At 39.1% G+C, this 23,519-nt stretch overlaps 1 protein-coding gene across 1 annotated transcript in view; it reads right to left on the bottom strand.

Moving 5' to 3' along the window:
* Positions 1–1,045: 1,045 nt before the first annotated feature.
* Positions 1,046–23,519, bottom strand: part of FAM120C (family with sequence similarity 120 member C) — a 33,881-nt gene continuing 11,407 nt past the window's right edge. Inside the window, exons 3-16 of the mRNA XM_063432654.1 lie at positions 18,714–18,796; positions 17,617–17,745; positions 16,161–16,263; positions 15,936–16,018; positions 13,769–14,046; positions 13,133–13,412; positions 12,562–12,733; positions 8,559–8,808; positions 8,353–8,467; positions 7,970–8,179; positions 7,397–7,598; positions 7,137–7,275; positions 6,808–6,865; positions 1,046–6,206 (exon numbers count right to left, since the gene is read on the bottom strand). Coding sequence (XP_063288724.1) covers positions 5,982–6,206; positions 6,808–6,865; positions 7,137–7,275; positions 7,397–7,598; positions 7,970–8,179; positions 8,353–8,467; positions 8,559–8,808; positions 12,562–12,733; positions 13,133–13,412; positions 13,769–14,046; positions 15,936–16,018; positions 16,161–16,263; positions 17,617–17,745; positions 18,714–18,796 — 2,327 coding nt within the window. The 3' untranslated portion in view covers positions 1,046–5,981. The remainder of the gene's footprint in view (positions 6,207–6,807; positions 6,866–7,136; positions 7,276–7,396; positions 7,599–7,969; positions 8,180–8,352; positions 8,468–8,558; positions 8,809–12,561; positions 12,734–13,132; positions 13,413–13,768; positions 14,047–15,935; positions 16,019–16,160; positions 16,264–17,616; positions 17,746–18,713; positions 18,797–23,519) is intronic.

The following is a 23,519-nucleotide window of genomic DNA, read 5'->3' on the forward strand; positions in this document are numbered from 1 at the left end:
TTTTTTTTTTATATATAGGTTTTTATTTTTTTTCATTTTTTAACTCATATCTCTAGTTCAAATCTGAACAAGATAACAAAAACAGGTGTGTTAGTTGATTTCGTTTGTTTCTTAGATAATTAAAATCTTAAAAGACATGGTAATTCATCAGTATGTGTTAGATTGCTTGCAAAGGATGTGGTGCATCCTGAAATATAACCCAAAAAAAAAAAAAAAAATTCTCTATATAACATGTAAGCAAAAGAAGCCAAACTGGAAAGATGTGTTTTAGAGCAAGTTAAATGGTTTGCTCTGTTATGAGAGACATCAAGGTTCCCAGAACTGAACATCTTGATGTCCGACTATCAAAAATGTAATCTACTTGATCAAAAGTGGGCAACCACCATGAACTTTACCACTTCACATAAACCAGAGTCATGGGCCATCAGGAGTATGTGCCTCTCTTACAGCCACAGTGTCTGGAAATGGAATATTAAATTGTGATACGCAGGCCACATGCTTATGATAAAAGTCATGGAGAGCACCAAAAAACTTGATCATGGTCTAGTTTGTGAAAATGAAAAATGCTGAACTTGGCAATTCATCAGTATATTGCTACTGTGTCAAAGTGTTGATGTAGAAAATGCACCTTGTTTTCCAGTGCCAAATTAAGTACAATACACGGAATATGCCAATAAACAACTTACGTTCCCAAAGCTCCCGACTTCTAGGGTTATGAGTCCCACCAATCCTGGCTCTATTTAGATAACAAGGGATCTTGGGAACTTGATGCACATACATATCGCTCAGATTGACTATAAAGAACAGTGTTACATCAAAAGATATACCTTGCTCCCTTCCCCCCACCCCATCCCCTTAACACCAAAGTAAAAACTAGCTGTGTAATTTTACAAAACGAACAGAAGTTAAAACATTTTTATTTCCCTTCTATGTGATGTGTTTCATGAAAACACTTGGGAATGCAATAAGGATGACCAGTGGATCAATTTACAGAATACTGGTTACCCTGCTGAATTAAAGCAACATTTCACATTCACGATAATTTTTATTTTTTAAATAAACATGCTGCTGAGTATGGAAATATATCATAAGGGGGAGGGAAGAATAGAAATAGCTTTTAATGGGAAATCATGATATAAATTACCTCACATGTGTAACAAACTCACAATTTGTTTTCTAAGAAGGTTTAAGTATGTTGTGCAGGCCTATCTATCACATAAAAATACAGAGGGAGTGGAGATTATTTTGTTACTTCAAACAAAGATAAACTGTATTAGATCTTTTTAGTTTTGCCTGATTCAATATTTCTTTTGCTAATTTGTAGTTTTTAAAATATTAATGAAATAATGTAAAGGTAGCATGTTTACTTTCAGAGAATCGGAAAATATATATATTTTTGAAAACGTGAAATGCAGCTTTAACCAGTTATAACAGTGATGGGTACCCTTTGTCAATCCAACCATTGTTGGCAAAGTGTCACATAATTCTTTGCTGGCTGAGGATCATGAGAAATGTACTCCGCAGCAGCAGCAGCAGCGAGACTGCCAAAAGGTATCGTTCACTCTGTTACAAACACGTTACAAATGAGATTAGCTGTAACCTTAATTGAAAACTAGAACATATAGTTAGTGAACAGTTTAACTTGTCTTGGTGAGAAAAAAATGAGTTGATGGTATACAGTCTCACCAGGTATATAATGTGTATCAAACATAAAGCAAAAGATACTTTTACATATAAAAAGGTGTATTTTTTTTCATATATCCAAAAATCAAGACAGCAATTAATGGTGGATAATTAAGTGGATGTTTTTTGTGTGATTAAAATTAGTCTTAATTGTGAAATCCAGTTACAAAATATAATTAAAATATAAGTGTAAAGTTGTAATGGCTTGAAAAAAAAAAAAAGATTATACTAAAAAAAAGTATAACAAGTTGACAACTTGTATGGGAACTGTTTTGTTGTATTCCCCTGTGAAATATCAGGATAGGTTCCCCCATCATTAACAATATTGCTGTGCCCTTAAAAGCCACAGTGACTGTGGGAAATACGCACAGTCAGAAGCCACGACAAAGAATTCTCCAACTTGGTAGAACTCAAGTCCATTCCGTGGCAAAGTTGAGTTACTGAATAAGCAGAGGGATATATGTCCCGTTTCCTGGGATGACTGTTCCCAGGAGAAGTCTGATATCGATGCTTAAAGGAAGAGGTCCCAGCAGCACGGCATTATTTGACGCCAACATCAGTAGAGAAAGGCTTGCACTTGGCTCCCAAGACAGTCCATGAAACACAAACTGGGAACACAATGATGCCAGAACCGGATTATGTTGTTGAACAATATCTCTTAACACTGATTCAGATGGCTGTTGTATTTTAGACCTCCCTTCTTTTAAATAGGGAAGAAAAAAAAAAAGCAAGAAAAACGCAATGTAAAGGGGCTGTTTTTAAAGCCATGACACTGCAAAAAAGCACATGGAGTCAGCTCCAAACTGGAGACACCTGCAGAGCACTGCTGAGGACATACTGAATGGAAGGAAGATGATAAATAGTTAACCCCAGGGAAAACTAAAAACTAAAATAAAAGGCTTGAATAAAAGCAATAACTGGCAGCATGTTATTTTTTTTTTATTATGACCAAATAAATTAATCTGACAGCCAAAATTGCATATTTTCTCATTTGTATTCTGCACTAAGCTACTGAAATGTTATTGGTACTCTGAAGCAGATACTTTTTTCGTCTTTTTTTATAATAATATTACTGCGTCTCACATGGCCCACATCGTTTACCTCTGCGAGAGCATTAAGTGTCTACAATACTAGTAGGCTGCACAGATGGTTAAAAGGTTAAAGGAACATGCCTTTAAGCTCTGGTAGAGGGGGGGAATTCACATATTTGATGTACTATGATACAAACAGATGCCAATTACATGTTGCCATCAGACACCACAGAACATAGAAAGGACCTCAATCGTAACTAATAACCTGAGGATCAGAAAAATAAAAACTTGCATGACCCCTTAATAGACAGGTTAAGTCTCAAAAGCTTAGCTTGAACAGAAAGGAGGCACTATATATGCCCCCGAAATAAGGGGTAGAAACCTGACACAATATGCTTTTGTTTTGAAACTAGATTGTCAGAAGACTTCCTGTGAGCAAACTGCATATAAAACAGGAAATAGAAGGATATCTACAGCACCTCTTAATATGGAAAGCCTTGCAATGGCTGTGTTAAATCTCACAGCAGGTCTCGTGTCAGGTAAGTGCTTAATTTATTATACCCAAAGGGTTCTCGAATAATGAAAAGTGCTATTTAGGTCATCAATAGTCCTGTACTGTCATCTTTAAACACCCAACAGGATTTGTTCACAAACCGATTAGGGTATTGATCTAAACCAAACAAAAAAAGATTATGTCATGTTGGTATCTATTTTATAGGAACTGCTCAGAGACTTGGTTCTTGTGATCAATTGTGTGACGTATTAACGTTGGCATGAACCTACTCCTTTTAAGACTTAAGTTGCTGTTGGTTTAGTCCAGAGGGGATATATGCAAGCATCAAAAAGCTCATGCGAATAAACCAAAAACTTTGGGGAGCCTGTTTACAATCTTGGAAGCTAACAGAAATACTAGGCGGAAAAAAAGCGCAAGAATGCCTAAGAAAGAGGTATGAAAGCGCCATGCAGTAATTGATTAAATTGTGACAAACATGTTATCGCAATTCACTTTAAGAAAAAAACAAAAAAAATAATTGGTTGCCCCTTGCCTATTTCGGAGCAAAGACAGTTGCTGCAAACAATTACATTGGTCTATATAGCTGCTTATCTGAACTTCCACAACATTTCATAGTATTCCAGAGTGCTGCACAAAAAAGTTCAGATGCCATGTAGGAAAAGTAAATGTATGTCAAATAAAATGATCTCCGATCAAAGAATCCCTAGGATCAGCTGAAGGCAGGTTTCCTGGCAGTATTTGTGTCCCAAGATGTGTTTTTTGTTTTTTTAAAAAAACAGATCTCATCAGAGATAGCTTCAGTGCGATTGTTTAGCAAGTGTGAAGAAAAAAAAAATGGATTGCTTCCTACATTTACATTGGAAGATGCAAAGCAACACACTGTAAACCCTTCAGAGTAAAATCCATGGGTGCATTTTATGCCAATGTAGAAAAAAAATAATAATGCAGTTTTAGTTCATTTTGGAGAGGTGAGCGTCAAGCGAGGTTTCCGATTGAAGCGCTGGACACAAGAGCTAAATCTGCTCTCTCCTGTTCTTAAAAGAATTACACGTCTGGAGTAAACAGTTCTGAATGACCACAAACCCCCCCCCAAAGCAGCGGCAGCGTTCCCGAGGAATACTGGTCCTGCTCAGGATGCAGATGTGGCTTTGCCTAAATATATATTTATAGGTTACATAAATAGATCTCTCTCTGCCTCTCTCTGTACATAAAGTCTGTGCACAAACGTATGTATATTCACAATATACACAGCATGTCTAAGCAGACAAGCTCTGGATACGTATTTTTGCAAGTGTTCATCTGTGGCATTTGCCAAGAGATAAACACATTATGCATCACATACATTCATTCACATTACACCTTCACCAAAACAAAAGGAGATTAACCCCTTTGTCAACAAGCAGTGTGTCATTGCTAACCCCCTGCCCATGCACACACGCACACAGGTCAAAGATAAGGACAAGCCCTTTCTCTGTCAGAGCTCTCAACAAAGAATTGCATAGCAATACATTGATATCTCCGACAGTTTAAGGGTAAAAGGTGCTGTATATGATCACAACCTTCTAACTCCTTTTAGCATTCATACCGAAATGACACTGAATATTAAATACACATCACCAAATTTCTAAAGGTTCTTTTGGCAGTGTTCAATGAACTCTACCAGTCAATAGATAGTGACAAATCTGCCTGATTATTTTTATTCAGGTGCTATTCACCATCATTCTACAAACTGTAGAATCATTAGGCATTGCTAAATTAGTATTTAATGCTCAATAGACGCTTTTTTTTTCTTTTCATCAAGAGAGGATGGTTGCTTCCTTCAACAAATTAACCTTTGACCCTCAAACTCTGACCTGCATCACAGATGAAATGACCCAGCATAACACAGGCTTGACCTTATATGAAGGCAGGAAAAATCTGCCCATGACAGTCTCTTTCCTGAAATTCCCCTTTGTACAAAGGCCATATTTATATATATCTATATACATATAAAAAATAATATTAATAAAATTCAGAAAAAAAGTTCCATATTATCTACAGGATCACATTTTTAGGCAGAAGCGTAATTTTCCCCCCGTAATTAGAGGCTGGAGAAGGGGGAGTGCAAAGAAGACACGGCACTTTCCTATAGGATTTTAAATCAAGATTTACAAATCCCAGCTACAATTTGATTGACAAGTGCCTGTTTGATTAATACTGACAGCTGTCTCCATTTTGAATAGAATAGGGTGACGATCACAACATCATGCTTACTACGTAACAGAGCAATGCACAGTTTCACAATGAAAGTGTAAGAGATGCCATAAAACCCAGTTTGAAGATACAAATCTGAGTCTGTTGCATATCAAGTCACATCATGGCCACTATCGGAAAATTAATTCTAGCTTATGCTTCCCAAACTTGGAGAAATTAGCAGCCATTTAATATGTCCAAGACATACTGTGCTCCTTTCCGCAGGGCCATCAGTGGTAGGTACTGAAAGTGCGGCACGAGTAGCTTGTGTCAAATGTGGGTTTGTCTTAAGTTATCCTTTCCAGTGCCAGGTCTTCCTGCATTGCAGGGAATACCAGGGATTACAGATCGCTCTGGTACTGGAGAGGTAAGGGGCCTGATAATCCACAGTACCTCATAAAGTAAGAAGTCCTTGGATTATCAACATCTTCACAAGCTAAAATGGTCACAGTTTTTCCATCTGTCACTCCATCACACTCCTCCTTCTCCTCCAACGCTTGCCTATTCTGTCCCTGTGCTGCTCATTCTTCCTTTTGAAGGGCTGTAGGCCCTAGCTTCTCATCACGGCAGGTGTCGCTGCTTTCACTGGTTATACCGGTGAAGTGAGGGGAGCTGTTGTTGTTACAAGGGTCACTGCAATCTCTGGATAAGGCACATGCTATGGTTTGAGGACTCTGTTCTTCCTCTGGGGCGTTGCTTCCACTGGTCCCGTTTACATGGGAAGGACTACGACTGTCTGTTGAGCCCTGGAAGTAAGAAGAAATACAAGGATCAGTTAATTGAGATTGTGGATAATAAAGCCATATTCTGCCTTCTTTACCAAAAAGCCTAAACTGCTACACCAAGAAATTTAAAAGGAAACATGGTCAACCAAAAGAAATTTCACGCTTGACCTGCAGCGCAACTGGATAAAAATAATTTTTTTGTAAGTAAATACATACTTTTTTTTTATTTTAAATGACTGGGGAGCTACTGACTTGCTCACAGCATCAGCTGCCCGCTCTAAGCCGACCAGCGGCACACCAGTGAGCGGGACATCAGTGCTTCCAGTAGTTGAATTTCAGAAACCAAATGTCGATTAAGACAGTGAGAAGTGGGCAGGAGAGCCAACCTTGGCGTTAAACCTATTGTAAATGGCTGAACCTCTGTGGGTAAGGAAGCGCAAGGGACCTCATGGTACCATAACAACTTGATTTTGATTACATTTTTTATGGTGCCCAGAGCCATTTATTTTCGTTTCAGCTACTTGGGCTATTAATCTGAAAAAAACACCTTTTATCCCTAATAGATTGAAATGGTTTGTTAGTAGCACAATTCTCTATAGATATTGAAATCTTCTCTCCATACCTGCTTGTTCACCTTCTTGTTATTTTTTGTTACTTTGTTTGAAGGGTCTCTTCCACGACTTAAAGAAAAAAAGAAAAAGAAAAAAAAAAAAAAAAAGATTAGAGTGACATCTAAGTTTTATCATCATATTTAATTTACCCTCAATTATAGATCTGCAAATACATACACCAGAATCTAAAATAATGACAAAGAATATAATATTATACTTCACATTAAATATGATTATTAAAAATTGTCAATATTCGAAGTACTATTTTTTTTAACAGTAGAAACCTCCTGTGACAACTTTATACTCATAAAAGATTTTTCTAAAATGATTTCTCACTTACCCTTTTCCTGGGCCACCAACAGACACAACCTGCATGCCAAAGGCTCCTCGACCACGGGAAGGTTTACTACCAGCCCACTGGCCTACCACCATGCCAGCTATTTCTAGCTTGCCTCCCTGTGGAGGAATGGGATGGACTCCTGTGGCAAATCAAAAACACAATCAGTGGCGGAAAGCAGAGTGATGTGCAAACGTAGTACAGAAAAAGAGAAAAGAAAAAAAAAGAAAAAGAAAAAAAAAAAAAAAAAGCACAACACACACCTGAAAACCCTCTGTTCCTACCGGGTGGCGGTGGGGGCATTGAACCCATGGCTCTTGGATACAGTGACACTGGGTAAAATGGTGGCATCATAGGGGGCATGAATGGTGGAGGAGGCAAAAGAGGAGGAGGTGGCTGACGATTTAGATTGATCCCCTCAAGAATGCTCTGTCTCATCTTCTCCACTTTGGCTGCCTGCTCTCCCTGGGTTAAAACAAAATGGTAAACAATTGGGATTTGAACACATGTAATTTCCCAACCACTCTATACACAGATTATACGGAGGACCCAAAGGGAACAAACAATAATTGTGCATTTACTGAAGACACATCAGCAAACTTATAGAAAACGACACATCTGTGGTAATTGATACGGCTAATCAACACAGTGAATATAATCTGTTGGAACATGAACACAAGAGACTTGTAAAAATCTTTTTCGAGGATACTCATATTGAACAATGCTGTTTCCGATGTTCCTTCCCTTATTCAGGTTCTCTATCCATCCGTATACATGCCTTTACTTCCCCCTCATCTTTTCCCTTCTAAACTTTTATTTCATTTGTGAATCCTTACCTGGCCATCACACAGTTCAATCAAAGGAGCTTTTTCCCGTCCCGCTTTGATCAGCTTGCTCTGAAATAACTTTCCATCAAAGTAGATCCAGGGGCAACAGTGCTCCCAAGGAACTGGCTGGCCGCAGGCATCGTTGGCAAAAAGTGCAGTGTCCACCCCACTCATGAAAAGAGCTGCAAGCTGTACACCTCGGGCATCTAACTTCTCAATCTGCCCAATGGGGGAAAAAAAATAATAATAAAACAATATGCTCTTGCTGAAGCATTCTGCAGTTTCATATTCCCATTTTCAATGGCTATTCATTTTTTTTAATGAACTGATACTGATTGGTAAACTCCTTCATGTGAAATACACATAGATTTGCATTAATATTGTGTTCTTACCTTGAGCTCCTGTAGCTGATCTGGTTCATACAGCTGTGCAGATACAGCTTGTGCCAAGAAAGCGTCCAGCTCATGCCTGAGTAATATCCTTCCTCCAGGCCACTGCATCATGTACCTGCAACAAAAGAAACATGAGCATTGACTCTTCCCCATTCAGTGGAGCCTAAATGCTGCTCACATGCAGAGTAGAATAAACTGTTCCTCACCGCAGCACACAGCACATCAGGAGGAGGTGAGTGGGAACATTTGCAGGATTGAGCATGCTGGGAGTGTCTGACTTCATGCAGGCCAGGAATGCTCTCATCCTACGATTCTTGTCTTCTACAGCTTTGCCGAGCCACAACTTCTTCAGGTTTGGGCAAGTCCACTCTCTGAATGTCAAAGCCGACACCAGCTCTGGAGTCTGAGGAGACTTCCCCTTGTATGCTGACCATTCTTTAATAATCACTGGTGGCACTGAGAAAGAAAAAAAAGAAAATACGGATTAACGTTAAAGGAGTATATATCATTACCTAAATACACCTGACTAGCTATGCCCTAGTCGCTAGTATATTGCTGTTATTCCTTCAATCCTCCACTAGTGCTAATTCCAGATGTGCTGAATATGGTAATATTATCGTTGTGTAACATTTCCCCAATATAATGGACGCAACCAGTCGTATTGGGTAGAAGAAGCAATCTGACTTTAATAGGCCACATTCTGCTTTTTATACATTGTCCCTAGCATGGGGTTTCGAAGACAAAATCACAGGGGTTTCCTTCCCACAAGCCATTGTGCTTGAGAGATAATTGAGCTCTAATTAAGAAAACTCAATTATCTCTCAAATAGGAAAACTTACATACAATGTGTACATATCACAAAAATACAAAACAGTACAGGAACCCCACAAAAATTGTATTCCAGAATAGCCCCGATCTCAGCGCACAACACATCCAAAAAGCGCTCATATCGGTTCTGTAGAACGAGAGTTGGGTTCGCACAAAGTTTTGACCTGACCAAATTGGTCAGGCTGGACGGTCGACTTTTGGGGGTCCCTGTGCATACACCGAAGGAAGCAGCCCCTGGCTTTTAAGAAATTAATGCTTCCCTTGTTCAGTAGTTTCTTACTCCTGAACGCCGTTGTCCTAGCTGGTCAGGAAGTCGAACGGACGGGGGTACAAGTTTCAGCGGGGTTCACAAACTTGCGTAGCCAACTCAGAGATCCATGCCGTCAACAACCATGAACCGCTGCCTGCGTTCGGGAGACAAGATGGCCGCCAGTCCTGATAGCACGTGTGTTCGTATATGCAAAAGGCGGCCACCCAGGGAAGCACTTGAGGTGATTGTTTGGTTGTTTGTTAACAGCCAGGGGTGGTCGGTGATTACGAGGGGTTAAGCAAGGGGGACCACACATAGTCTGTTCGGTAACCGAACAGAAGGGAACGGATAGCTGAACACAAGGAAACAATTATTTGGTAGTGATTCTATTTGAATGCAGGGTGATAGATGAAACAAAATACAAATAAGGGAACATGTACAAGGAGTCCCATCTCCTGTGACAGCCCTATCTAAGCAATCACCTGCAACAAAAGAAAAGGTAACTAACAGGGCGGCATTAAAGAAGGACATTCACGCACCGAACTGACAGCTGATTAACTATGGAGGACTAGTCACTATGACGAGGAGCATGCCTTATATGCTTTTATTAAGGTGTATTATATATTATTTATATATCAGGATAAGTATCCTGTGGTCATCGATCCCTTTCTAATCTAACACATCCTAAATCAGATTTAATAACTAACCAGAGTATTTAGGGCAGGTTTTTTTTTTTTTTTTTTAAAGGTTGTTACTAAAGTAACTTGGCTTTATGGCAGCTTGAGGACAGGTTAAGACAGCAATGTAGGCAAAGTTTTTCCACTAATAGTTCAAGCATCATTAATAAATTAAGCGATCACACAGCAACAACTGGAGGATAATATTAAGACACATATTTTAAAGGGAAACTATAGGCACCCAGACCACTTAATCTCAGTGAACAATGCCTGTCCCCTTACAGGGACACTGTAGGCACCCAGTATGCTGACGTCGTCGGGTAAAACCTGACCCAGCACCGAGAGACATCAGCGCTGGATTCAGGTAAGTGACTGAAGTGATTTTAACGCCTTCAGCAATGTGGGATGTGGGGCACTGTTTGTTTTCCTGGCACTAGAGAATCCCTTTAACCCTGCAATGTATAAAATTGCAGTTTCAGAGCTGTTTACATTGCAGGGTAAAGTCCACCTCTAGAGGCTGTCTTCCAAACAGACGCTTGAAGTGTTTCCACAGTTTTACTCTGTGAAATATTGGACATCGTTGCGCTTTGTATAAGGATGTTTAACGTTTTCAAATTCCCCATGCGGAATGCATGCACTGCACGTTGCGTGAGAAGAAGAACTAGCCAGCACCGAGGAAACCCCGACACTGAGAAGATGTAACTGTAAAAAGTTTTTTTTTAACCCGTTTCATGCTATGAGGTGGGGGGGGACCTATTAAATTGGAGACAGGGACACTATAGTGTTAAGAATACAGATTTGTTTTCAGCTTTACCTTGGTCGTATGAGTAAGCAGTTACATAATCTTAGGTAATAATTGAAAAATATCAGTTATGTTAAGATGTAATAATGATAGCCAAATGTTTTGTAAGTTTGCAGTCACTGAAATATAGAAGCTATGTGTGTCCCTTTATTTAGGTTATTTTTAGGAAAGAGAAGCTCCATCCAAATTATGGCATTAACTACCAAAAAAGTAAAAGTATCATAGAGAGAAAAACACCGCCAAAGTACCAGTTTATTCTGACAGAACATTTCCACTTATGTATTCTTTGAAGAACTGGATGTGAAAAAAGTAAAACATGAAATTCAAAACCAACAGAAAGATAACTAAGGCAGCTTTAACAGTGCATGGCCCACAGCTTGTACCGGACAAAAATACCATTAGGAAGATTACGCTCTGCATAATGCAGCTTAACACAACACAGGATTTATTGAGAGCAAGCTAGAGACAGTACAGAAAGTATTCAATGCCAAACATAATTTAAGGACCACTACAGGCACCCAGACCACTTCAGCTCAATGAAGTGGTCTGGGTGCTAGGTCCCCAGGTTTTAACCCTGCAGTTGTAAACATAGCAGTTTCAGATAAACATTGCAGGGTTAATCCAGCCTCTAGTGGCTGTCTTCCTGACAGCCGCTAGAGGCGCTTCCCCGACGCTCAATGCGAAAATTGCATTGAGCACGCAAAACGTTCATAGGAAAGCATTGAGAAATGCTTTCCTACGGGTGATTTCAATGCGCGCGCGTCTATGGCCGCGCATTTGCATTTGGCTCCACTCGGGAGCTGACCTCGGACAGTGAGGAGAGGTCACCAGCGCCGAGGGAGCCCGGCGCTGGATAAAGGTAAGTTGCTGAAGGGGGGCCCTAAGGACTATATAGTGTCAGGAAAACGAGTTGGTTTTCCTGACACTATAGTGGTCCTTTAAGAAAATTTTAAGAGAATGACTGTCAATGTGTTAAAATAAAAAAATAAAAAATGACCGAGTAATTTAGTCAGTAGTGTGGATACTTTACAGTGAATATTGGTTTTAAAGTCTACCTTGTCCACAGGCAGATCATATAAGATAGATACAGTTATTTGGCAAACTTCATTGCATGCTGAGATATATCTATGTTAAATTCTCTAGTACTGGAAAATATTGAATCACTATACAGCTATAGAAATAACAATACACCTAGGTTATTGGTATTTCAGGGAGAGAAAAAACATTGCAAGGGGAAGAAAACATTAGTAGTCAGGAGGGTGAACATTATTAGTCAAATGTTAAAAAGCAATGTCATGACGTGTTATGAGAGCTTTGTAGCAATGACAGATTAGGCATGCTGCAGTCCTAATGCAAGAATTAATCCAAAACTGGACATTGGAAAATGCTGGAATTAAAACAATTGCATGAGTGGGGTTGATGCAAATGGGACTATAATATAGATATGTATTTTATTCATATGAGAGGTCTTAAAGGCTATTGTGTGACTAAATACAGAATAATAAATTCTTGCTTTTATGTGTACTGATATATTCCTTTCTTTTTTTTTAAACATTTAAAGCAATACTGCAGATAAACCCTACAGACAGCACATAAAACATGACTAAGTCAATGAATTTTATGATTATAAAATTCAGTTAGGGTGTCCTCACCATCAACAGGGAGACGCCTCCGCATGGCAAGCCGTTCTAGTCTTCTTTGAGTCTCTGCAAGACTGAAGAGGACTCCGTACACATACTGACGTGCTGGTCGAAAAAGGATTGCTGCAGGAGGGAGATCGGCATTGCATTCGTCTTCTATGCAGACTGGCAATTTAATCTCACCCTGTAGGAGCAATAGGAGTATACTATATTGGTAAGGGAAACATATACAGAAACCTTCAAGCAGGGAGTCCTAATTTGTGTTTGATCTATTATTCAATGTAGTAGGAAGGGTTGGAAGAATTCATTAGTGTTCTTAAAATGCAGTGTTTAAATTGTGTCTGTGGTGCACCATACAATTTTTTAAGTTTTGCCATTTCAGAAACATCAATAGAGATCAGAGGAAAAATGACTACATAATCTGTGTTTTCCATCGATAATTGTTAAGTTTAATAGTATTATCATCAATTATATTGCACCAACATAGAATATTAAAAAGGAGAAATAAAATAGCAAGTAAATCAACAGCCTCACTCCTTACTGAAGTTGCTTTTTAAGATCTCCTGTGGAAGACAGTACGCACCTTTGTAAGGACATGATAAATATATGGGTACATAAGACCCCGACGATGTCTGTGCTCTGCCACTCGAAGGACCTCGGGGGCCACTGGAGGGAGAGGTGGTGTGGTAATATCCATGTGGTTGCGAGTTGCCATGGACAGTAAAGAAGGAATCTGGTTTTCTGTGTGTCCCATGTTTTGGTTAGAATCTCCAGATCCGGACTGCTGGCCCCAGGATTGGGTATGTTTCTCCCCAGAGGATTCCTCCCAGCTAGGTTTATGCGGACGATTTTCTGTGACATGACTCGGGAAAGACAGTGAAATAACCAGGTTATCATTTACAATTTGCTGCTACCCTGGACAATGAAACAGTATACCAATTTCTGGATGTGATATAGGACGAATTTCCTTTCAACACATACAGAAGATAAGCATCCCAATCCTAACACCATAAAAAGTATCTGCAGGTGTGGATAACATCACAGTTTTGGCGGTGCAGGAAAAATAAAAATAAAAAGTGTCTTGTAAATTTTATAAACTATCTGGGTAGTAAAGATGGGAAAAAAGCAATATTTTAATAAAACAGAAATTGTAAGCTGACCTTTCTACAAACCACAAGCATCTAAGTTTTTAACTACACAGATCACATCTGCAGCTTACTTTGATGTGGCACCATTCTGATCTTCGTCAGAGGAAGAAGATGGTGAAGATTCATGGCCAGATGAAGGGGAGGGTTTCAAAGTAAGATGATTTTGAAATTTGGAAGCAGATGAATCGTAGGGCAAGGACCACCCTGAGAAGGCTCCTCCTTTTATTAAGTTTTCGTCATGAAAGTGTTGCAGGTCACCCAACGGATGAGTAGAAAACAAGAAGCCAGAATTTGGCCCTGGAGGAAAGGGATGTTGATACTGTAGCTTTGCTTGCATTTGGTGTCCAAACTAAATAAAGAAAACAAAATAAAAACACTTATCCAAATAGGCAATATACCACCTTGCAGTAAAATTCCTTTCTCTGTGTCAACTGCAATACACATATCTATTTAGAGTAGGTATGACGTTAAGTCATCTAGGGACACTTAAAAGTTCTTTTTGGCTAAATTTGCTTGTGATGTAGATCAAATTCCACAAGACAAAACATACTTATAGGTGTTCTTAGGTAGTGCCTTTAGAGACTAGACCCTCCAAAATTTTAGCTTTTTAACCGCAGATCCCTTCAGGGAGCAGGATACAAGTGAGGTTAAGAGGAAGACAAGACACACAGAAAGGGGTTGAGGGAGATGGGATATACATAAGGGTGAGGAAAAACTGACGGCCAGAAACACAAAGTTAGTTCGGGAAGATAGGTGGATAAATAGACACAAAAGGAGTAAGGGGAATTAAATGGGGAAAAAAAAAGTCAGGATTTGGGGTGAGGGACACAGGACTGCTGTCTGGAGAGAGGAGTCATCATGTCGTCCTTTGGTTTACAGCTCTGGTGAATCGGTAACCTAGCAACTTCCCTAAGTTTTACACAAACGGACTATGCCTGAATTATTTTAACACCAGAAAGAGAACTCAAATTATGCATTGATATTCACATGTTCTAAACAAACTACCTGTGATTTGTTTGAAACATTTCAGTATAATAATCTCACTGTGGGCAAACCATAATGTGACAATCATTCATGCAAAAATAAAATAAAGAACCTATTTAAAGAAGAATTCCAGGCAAATTAACAAGGCATCAATATGGAGACGCCAATTCAATACTTCATACCTCAAAGATCGTTAGGAGGGTTGCCAGATCCACCATGTTTCCTGGACACATATGACTTTTACCTGTTGATGGCTAGCACATGAAAAGTGCTGCCCTGACATATGCAGACCACAAATGCTGATACCCGAGGTTCTTTTGCAGAACCTTCGTAAATAATCGATTTCCCTCCTGCACCTTGTGGCTTTCACTTAGAACAGCATAGCACACTGTGCATACCGCCACCAGTATGAATATGTAATGTGTATCCAGAGAAACATGGCAAACCTAGTTAGGTGTGCTAGACCTTCTAAAGGTTTTAGAATTTTTCTGATTGTCATTTAGCTGATACAATACAATAATAAACGATGTGTTAAGCATTATCCATATCTGAAGATCACTTAATTACTCGTAAATGTAAGAAAATCACATTGGCAATATTTGCTGTTATTACACTGTAATCCATCAGGAGTAAAAATTAAGCCCTGAGGTGATGAATGAAATTTCAGTCAAACAAATTCTCTTACCACAAAGACTTAGTAACAGGACTGGTGTTATATCCTAAATCACCACTAGAAGAAGTACAAAACAAAATAATTACGATGGAGCCTCCTAGTGGGCATAACCATTATCACAGCTCAGGTTTGTCAGTCTTACAGGGTTATTCCCTAAACTGAGAATTCAAAGGAGCTGAACTGGAAACACTCTGGAATTTTTCAATTCGGCTATTTTGGCCTTAAATTTTAAATTCACTTTGAATTCTCACTTTAGTGAATAATTCTGATAGTCTGTCCTTCAAGAATAAGGTAATGTATGGTTTATGTGATCTCTTTTCATCAGTCCTGCACTAACTTCATCTGTAACTGAGCAAAGGGCCCTTCTAGATGTTGTGCTAACCAGTGTTCAGGTCCCAATATTTCAATATGCAACCTCTGTATAAAGCCCTGATCCTGAAAAAAACCTGGTACACAGATGTATTATTAATATTTAAAGAAAGCATTTACAGGTGGTGCACTTGGTAACCATAATTTCAATGCAATACTGTGCAGAGTAACTTTAAACAATACACACCACCTATGAAAGAACAAAGACTCACCATGGGTTTCCCAAGAGGCATTCCTCCCATCTGACCATGGTGAAGGGGTGGTACACCAAACTGACTGGGCCCATAGCCGGCAACTGTGAAAGACAACTGAGGTCAATGCATACTCCAAAATCCACGGGAGAACATAATCAGGGAAACAGTTGGGCAATGACATATAACAGAAACAGCTGAAAAACATGGTCAGGCTTGCAGGATGTTTGAATCCCTGACACTCACCAACAAAAGGGGATGGGTTGAGTTGGGGTGGACGCTGCTTGGTCGCTACAGAATAATATTCCACTGCTTTCTTGAAACGTTCAATCTTATCTTCTGTTCTGGACTAAAGAGCAAAAAAGTGATTTCAGAATAACAACATGGCTTCAGCCACATCTCTACACAGAGGAAACACAATTTCAACATGGGAAACAAATGCTAGTTAGTTAATTTTCTTTTCCTTTCTCTTCTAGTGTTAGCCCTCTGCATGCTTATGACCACATGAGAGGAGAAAGTTTCACTTCTTTGAGATAACCTACAAACCACCTTGCAAGCATTTACAATTATAACCATATCTATCGTTCTAGATCTACAGTGAGAATTGAAATTAATTTCAACTTTAAGGCCAAATTAGCCAAGCAGGAAGAATAGTTAACTTGGAGAATGTTTCCAGTTGATTTGGTTATCATTACTTTAAATATGAAAATCACTTTAATTTCACCTTGGATTTCCCCTTTAGTGAATAACCTTGCTAGATGTCAATTTCAGGACTGGCACTCAACAGTTTTCTTTGTCTGCCCAATTTTATCTAACAGACATCCAGTGCTTAGACAATCTGGCCACTGTGACCGCTTCATATTATTGAAGTGGTTGTAGTGTCTGGAATCCCATAGCACCACCTCTCCGTTCCTTGTTTTAATGGTTTAATGCTAAATGGGTACTCGGCGCTTTAATCTCTGCCTTCAGTGGGTGGATGGACGCGGCCCTCATTCAGTGTTCAACCGTTTCAAAAATGGGGGAATGGCACCAAGGAACTCTAAGCATTATAACCAATTCATCTGATGGAAGTGGTCTCAGTGCTTGAGTGTCCCTTTAAATGCAAGACTTCTTCAATCTCTTTACCATACCTCTTTATATATGAATGATTCTAAAATGTGTATATATATTATTAAAGTAGCACTATAGTCCCAGGAAAACGAACTCGTTTTCCTGGCACAATAGGGTTATTAGGTCCCCCCTCCCTCAGGGCCCGTTCCCGCCGGGCTGAAGTGGTTAAAACCCCTTCAGCCAATTACCTTAATCCAGCGCTGGGCTCACTCAGTGCTGGTGACCTCTCCTCCCCCTCCAACGTCAGCTCCGAATGCGCATGCGCATGCATTCAAACCGTCCGTAGGAAAGCATTACTCAATGCTTGGCACCCAGACCACTTCATTTGGGGACCTGGCACCCAGACCACTTCATTTAGCTGAAGTGGTCTGAGTGCCTATAGTGGTCCTTTAACATATTCCAGTTACAACTTCCTGACCAACAATATAAGGCATAAACTATGTCTGGAAAATATAAAAAAAATGCTCTAGAAACAAGATAGAATTTAGTACAAATCGGATTCCATGGAAAGAACTGTAATTTATCCATTAGATGCAATATATCCAAGGTTAATTTGAAGAAGGAAAAAAAAAAAAGGAAAACCACAGATTACCTGAGAGTGCCTGAAGATTTCTTTGCCAACTGCATCCAGATTAGAGGCATCTTTGATGGACCCCACATATTCTGAAACAGCTTTTATTACAACGTCACAAGGTGGCAGAACAAGTTGGTGAGCTCGAACCTGAGAAAGAATGTATAGTAAGGAAACCCACAGTATATTAACCATTAGCTCATACACCACCACAGACACAGTGGCCAAGCTCTCTAGTCAAAGTTCAGATATGCTACAACAAACTGTTTGTTTTCTTCATTTTAACACTATTTCAGATGCTAATAAAGTATTTGGGTGTTCTTATCATTCTTCTAACTGAACAAAAAAAAAAAGACCACTACAAAAACTTTTGTTTATGAATCTCCCTCTTTTGCAGCAACACCACTGAGCTCTTTCTTGTCCAGTAACATCCACAGAAGCCATTAACTGGAGGCTACCCATTTACTTGTATAACAATACATAAATAAAGGAATGAGACCAGCATGAACAAGCAATGGAAGCCAGAGGCAGCTTACACTCCTCTGGACGAGCGGATCACTTTAATATCATTTTGAAGTAAATGCATTGGAAATCTTCGACTGCATGTTCCATGCTGTGTACCTTAGCACTGTTCACTACACACAATGCTAAAGTGTGATTTTCTTAGAAAATGTCACTGGGCTTGTTTAAATAATTAAACAAACTCCATAATGGATGGCATCTGAGCTGGTATGTAGAATACTCAAAAAAAATAAAAAATCTAAAAACTAAGAAGTTGCCATAACAACTGAAACACTGGCTTTGCAGCCAATGGTAATAAAGTGTGTATACCTCACACACTGCTATAGCAATAAAACCAATTACAGTATTTTTTTTTAGGAGAAACTATCATGCACACATCAAAAGCAGGCAGAGATCACAGATCAAGTTGAAGTAAGATTAGGTGGTAAACTCTCACTGCAATGCTTTGTGGAAAGTGCTAGCACATTATCACTAAAACATCAATGTCTACTATTTCTATACACAACCCAAGCTTCCATGGATCACATATATTATACAAACACGCTTAATGCGCCAATAACAGCTGTGAAATAATCCAAGCATAGAATAATATTTACCTTTAAAGAAGCAAGAGGATGATCCGGTCCCAGTAAACTCCAGTGAAATGCAGCTAGGTCTTCATCGGGGAGAATGTGATTGCCTAAAGAAGGCCAAAAAAAAAAAGTCACTTGAACAATACAAAATTGAGATTTTATTAAACTCCAAACTAGGGATCGACCGATTATGGGTCGATATTCTGTATTTTCAGCAATATCGATATTGGCCAATAAAGATACCGATATTGCAGACCAGGGCCGCCATCAGGGTCCGGGGGGGCCCAGCACACTCTTACTTACCTTCCCAGCACCTCCCTTCAGCTCCCCTGTCTAACTCTCGGGAGTCCCGCGGCCGTCAGAGCGTTGCCACGGGTTTCCATGGCACACAGGGCGCGAGGGTTAGACAGGGGAACCGGAGGGAGTGTGGGCCCCCCTGGGAATGCCAAAACCCCCTCCCTGGCCAGGTAAGAAGTAGGGAGGGGGTACTAAAAAAAAAATGCCCTCCCCCACATTTACACACATTACACACCTACACAAACACTCACTGCACAAACACACAAACACAATGCATTCATTATATACACACACTACACAAATACACATTACACAAACACTGCATCCACTACACAAACACACTGCATTCACTATACACACACTACACAAACACAATGCATTCACTATACACACACTACACAAACTGCATTCACTATATATACACTACACACTCACTGCATTCACTATACACACACTACACGAACACACACTCTGCATTCATTATACACACACACACTACACAAACACACACTGCATTCATTATATACACACTACACAAACACACACTGCATTCACTATACACACACTACACAAACACACACTCTGCATTCATTATATACACACTACACAAACACACTGCATTCACTATACACACACTACACAAACACACACACTCTGCATTCATTATATACACACTACACAAACACTCACTGCATTCACTAAACGCACACCGCATTCATTATATACACTACACAAACACTCAATGCATTCACTATACACACATTACACAAACATACACTCTGCATCCATTATATACATAGTACACAAACACACACTCTGCATCCATTATATACACAGTACACAAACACACACTGCATTCATTATATACACACTACACTCATTATATACACACTACACAAACACAATGCATTCATTTTATATACGCTACACAAACACTCACTGCATTCAATATACACACACTACACAAACACACTCTGCATTCATTATATACACACTACACAAACACTCACTGCATTCAATATACACACACTACACAAACACACACTGCATTCACTATACACACACTACACAAACACACTCTGCATTCATTATATACACACTACACAAACACACACTCTGCATTCATTATATACACACTACACAAACACTCACTGCGTTCACTATACACACACTACACAAACGCACACTGCATTCACTATACACACACACTACATTCATTATATACACTACACAAACACTCACTGCATTCATTATATACACTACACAAACACTCACTGCATTCACTATACACACACTACACAAACACTCACTGCATTCACTATACACACACTACACAAACACTCACTGCATTCACTATACACACACTACACAAACACACACTCTGCATCCATTATACACAAACACACACTCTGCATCCATTATATACACAGTACACAAACACACACTGCATTCATTATATACACAGTATCCAAACACTCACTGCATTCACTATACACACACTACACAAACACACACTCTGCATCCATTATACACAAACACACACTCTGCATCCATTATACACAAACACACACTCTGCATCCATTATATACACAGTACACAAACACACACTGCATTCATTATATACACAGTATCCAAACACTCACTGCATTCACTATACACACACTACACAAACACACAATCTGCATTCATTATATACACACTACACAAACACACTGCATTTACTATACACACACTACACAAACATACACTGCATCCACTACACACACATATATTCTTGAAAACATTAAAAAATTCTGACCGGCATGTATATTTTGTGCATTTACCTTAATAAAAAACAGATTTTCAAAAAAATAAATAAATAATAAACATGTTCAGTTAAGAGTAGATTTGTGTAGAAATAGTTTTTTTTTTTTTTTAATGGTAAATGTACAGAATATCGGTATCGGTAAGTTATCGGCGATCGGCCTAAAAGTTCACAGATTATTGGTATTGGCTTTAAAAAAATCAATATTGGTCGATCCCTACTCCAAACTGTAGAGAATTACGTTGAATGGGAAAATACAGGCAATTACAGACGAGCTGCATCTATAGCAGATTGACTGAACTTTGCGATTTATTTCAATTTGGTGTTTATTGAATAACCCCCTTACAATATAAACTTTCTATATGAAGTCTAGTAGGAGCATACAACTAATATAGAGCCTATGAAGGACTGTTGTTTCTGGATACAATAACTAGGAGTATGGGACAATTTTCAACAGAAGACATCAATGCGGCTCTCTAAACAGCCGATACAAAAGCAGAGATTCTGTCTTTATAAAGTAATGGCTCCTACCAATCTCTTATGGAGTCTCTCATGTGCAAACAGAAACGTGCCTGTCCCTTTTGATAGGGTGACATAGGAGTACAGTAGTACGGTACTTCATTATTAATACATGCTAGCTCTCACCTTTGCAAACATTCACTTTTGTGAACTCTACTTGGCGGACCTCATTTTGTCTTTATAAAAATTATATTTAATCCTCCTCTCTAATGAAAGAGAAAGCTAAGAGGTTCTCTGGTCATTAAATTTTACTTTATGAGTAATTTAAAATCAACACCTTAATTGTAAAGGCTGTGAATGTAAGTCAGTAACGGAAATTGCAGAATGGAAATATATCTGAATTAAAGGATCTCATTAGCACATAATTAACTTGATGCATCATGGACCATATGAGTGAAGACATTATTACCTTGAAAGCCCTGCTTTAGTGATCACGCAAGAGGATTGGATTTGGACGGGCCTTGGCTGGATAACTAATGATATTACAGAAACCTATTATTTACAGCTCGCCATGGAGAACTGTATTAAGGCTTACTATCGTGTGACGTGCATATTAAACCACCAGAAGAACAAATTGAGACCTTAACACACATATTTACAGAATATAATACACACAATTTAGTTAGTTCTACTATAGTTTTGAAAAAATCTTTTATTTGAAATGTCCCATGCCCACTGCTCATATGAATATGCCTTTAGAAAAAGGGAGAGGGTGGGGGTGAATGAAATAAATAAAAAAAAAATTTAGTAGAGGAAAAGTTACAAATGTGTGAACAGATTAATAATCTTTCTTAATGAAAAGGTCACAAATTTCTAAACAAAACATTCCTCTGTTAAGCAACCACGCATCAGGAGATGATTTATATGTTGTATGCTGGAAATATTGCAGAGCAGAATAGGGCAGGTGAGATCACAGTAACAAAAATGGTGAGAGGATTAATAATTTTGGGAGATGCCGGCCAGGGAGTGGGTTGGATAAAAGACCCTTTTATGTAAGAACAGAGCTATGGCCTACACACATGTCAATCAGTGACAGAGTTCCCAATCATGATCCCACTGTGTTTTCACACATCTTATGCTTAATGCATATATCTGGTTGTTTAAAATTACCTTATCTTAACATGTGTACAATGCGACAACTGTCCGTGTTAACTATAAAACTTACATGCAGTACTATTTTATTAAAGGGGCACTCTGGGCACCAAAACTACTTCCCCTAAATGAAGTTGTTATGGTTTCAGGAGGCCCCCGTGGGTGCTCTCTTACCTTAAGGAGTTAAATCGTTCTCTGACAAAAAATAAATAAATAAATAAAGGTACCTTCCTTTTCAAGCCAGTCTTATGAATGGGGAGTTACTGATTGGCTGAGAGCGTCAGCTGATCCCTGCCTAACGGCACTCAGCGCTTCCTGAAACAGATTCAGGTGCTGTATGCTGCCTGGAGGGACCTGAGGAGGCTCACTTTTGGGTTAAACCGTTCCAAGAACGGTTTAATCCCTGATGATGAAAGTGCACCCAGGGGCTTCCTGGCACCATAAAAAATCATTTAGATAAAGTTGTTATGGTGCACAAACTGTCCCATCAAAGCGGCACAGTCATGCCGAACTTACCTTTCCTCAATCTCTTCCTCTTCTCCCCCTCTCTCAGGATCTGTTCTTCTTTTCTTCCTGTCTTCTTTAGTTTTCTTTAAAATCATAAGACAAAGCAGGGACTCTTTGCCTTATGGAGGTTTCCTCCGCTTGACCAGCTTTGACCAGCAGAGGAGCAAAGTGTGCTTCATTTCCGCTCGTCAGTGCAATTTTCCCATAATTCTTACCTTTCCTCTGTGATCTCGCAATGCTACCTGTCATTTTAGACGAAACTGCAGAATTGCGTTCTAACTGAAACAGTATGTTCGTTTCTTTTAGAACTCAATTCGGCACTTTGTATCGGAATTTCATTCGAATGACTGAAACTCCAATTCAATTTGTGCCGCGGCTGCATCTTGCAGCCACTTAGTAGATAACTCCCTAATTCCCACAGTATCAGGGAGTTATATTTTAAAAGGCTGAAAGACTTAAATTGGTCTTTCAGCCAAATGTACTAATACTAAGTAAAGATTACTTAGTATTAGTAAATTATCTGCCTTTACTCGCTATACCGCGAGTAGGGGCATGTCTAGTAAACACTGTTAAAAAAAACCCAAAACCTAACCGTCCCCCTAAATAACAAT

The sequence above is a fragment of the Pelobates fuscus genome, chromosome 9, assembly GCF_036172605.1.
Source record: "Pelobates fuscus isolate aPelFus1 chromosome 9, aPelFus1.pri, whole genome shotgun sequence".
NCBI lineage: Eukaryota > Metazoa > Chordata > Amphibia > Anura > Pelobatidae > Pelobates > Pelobates fuscus.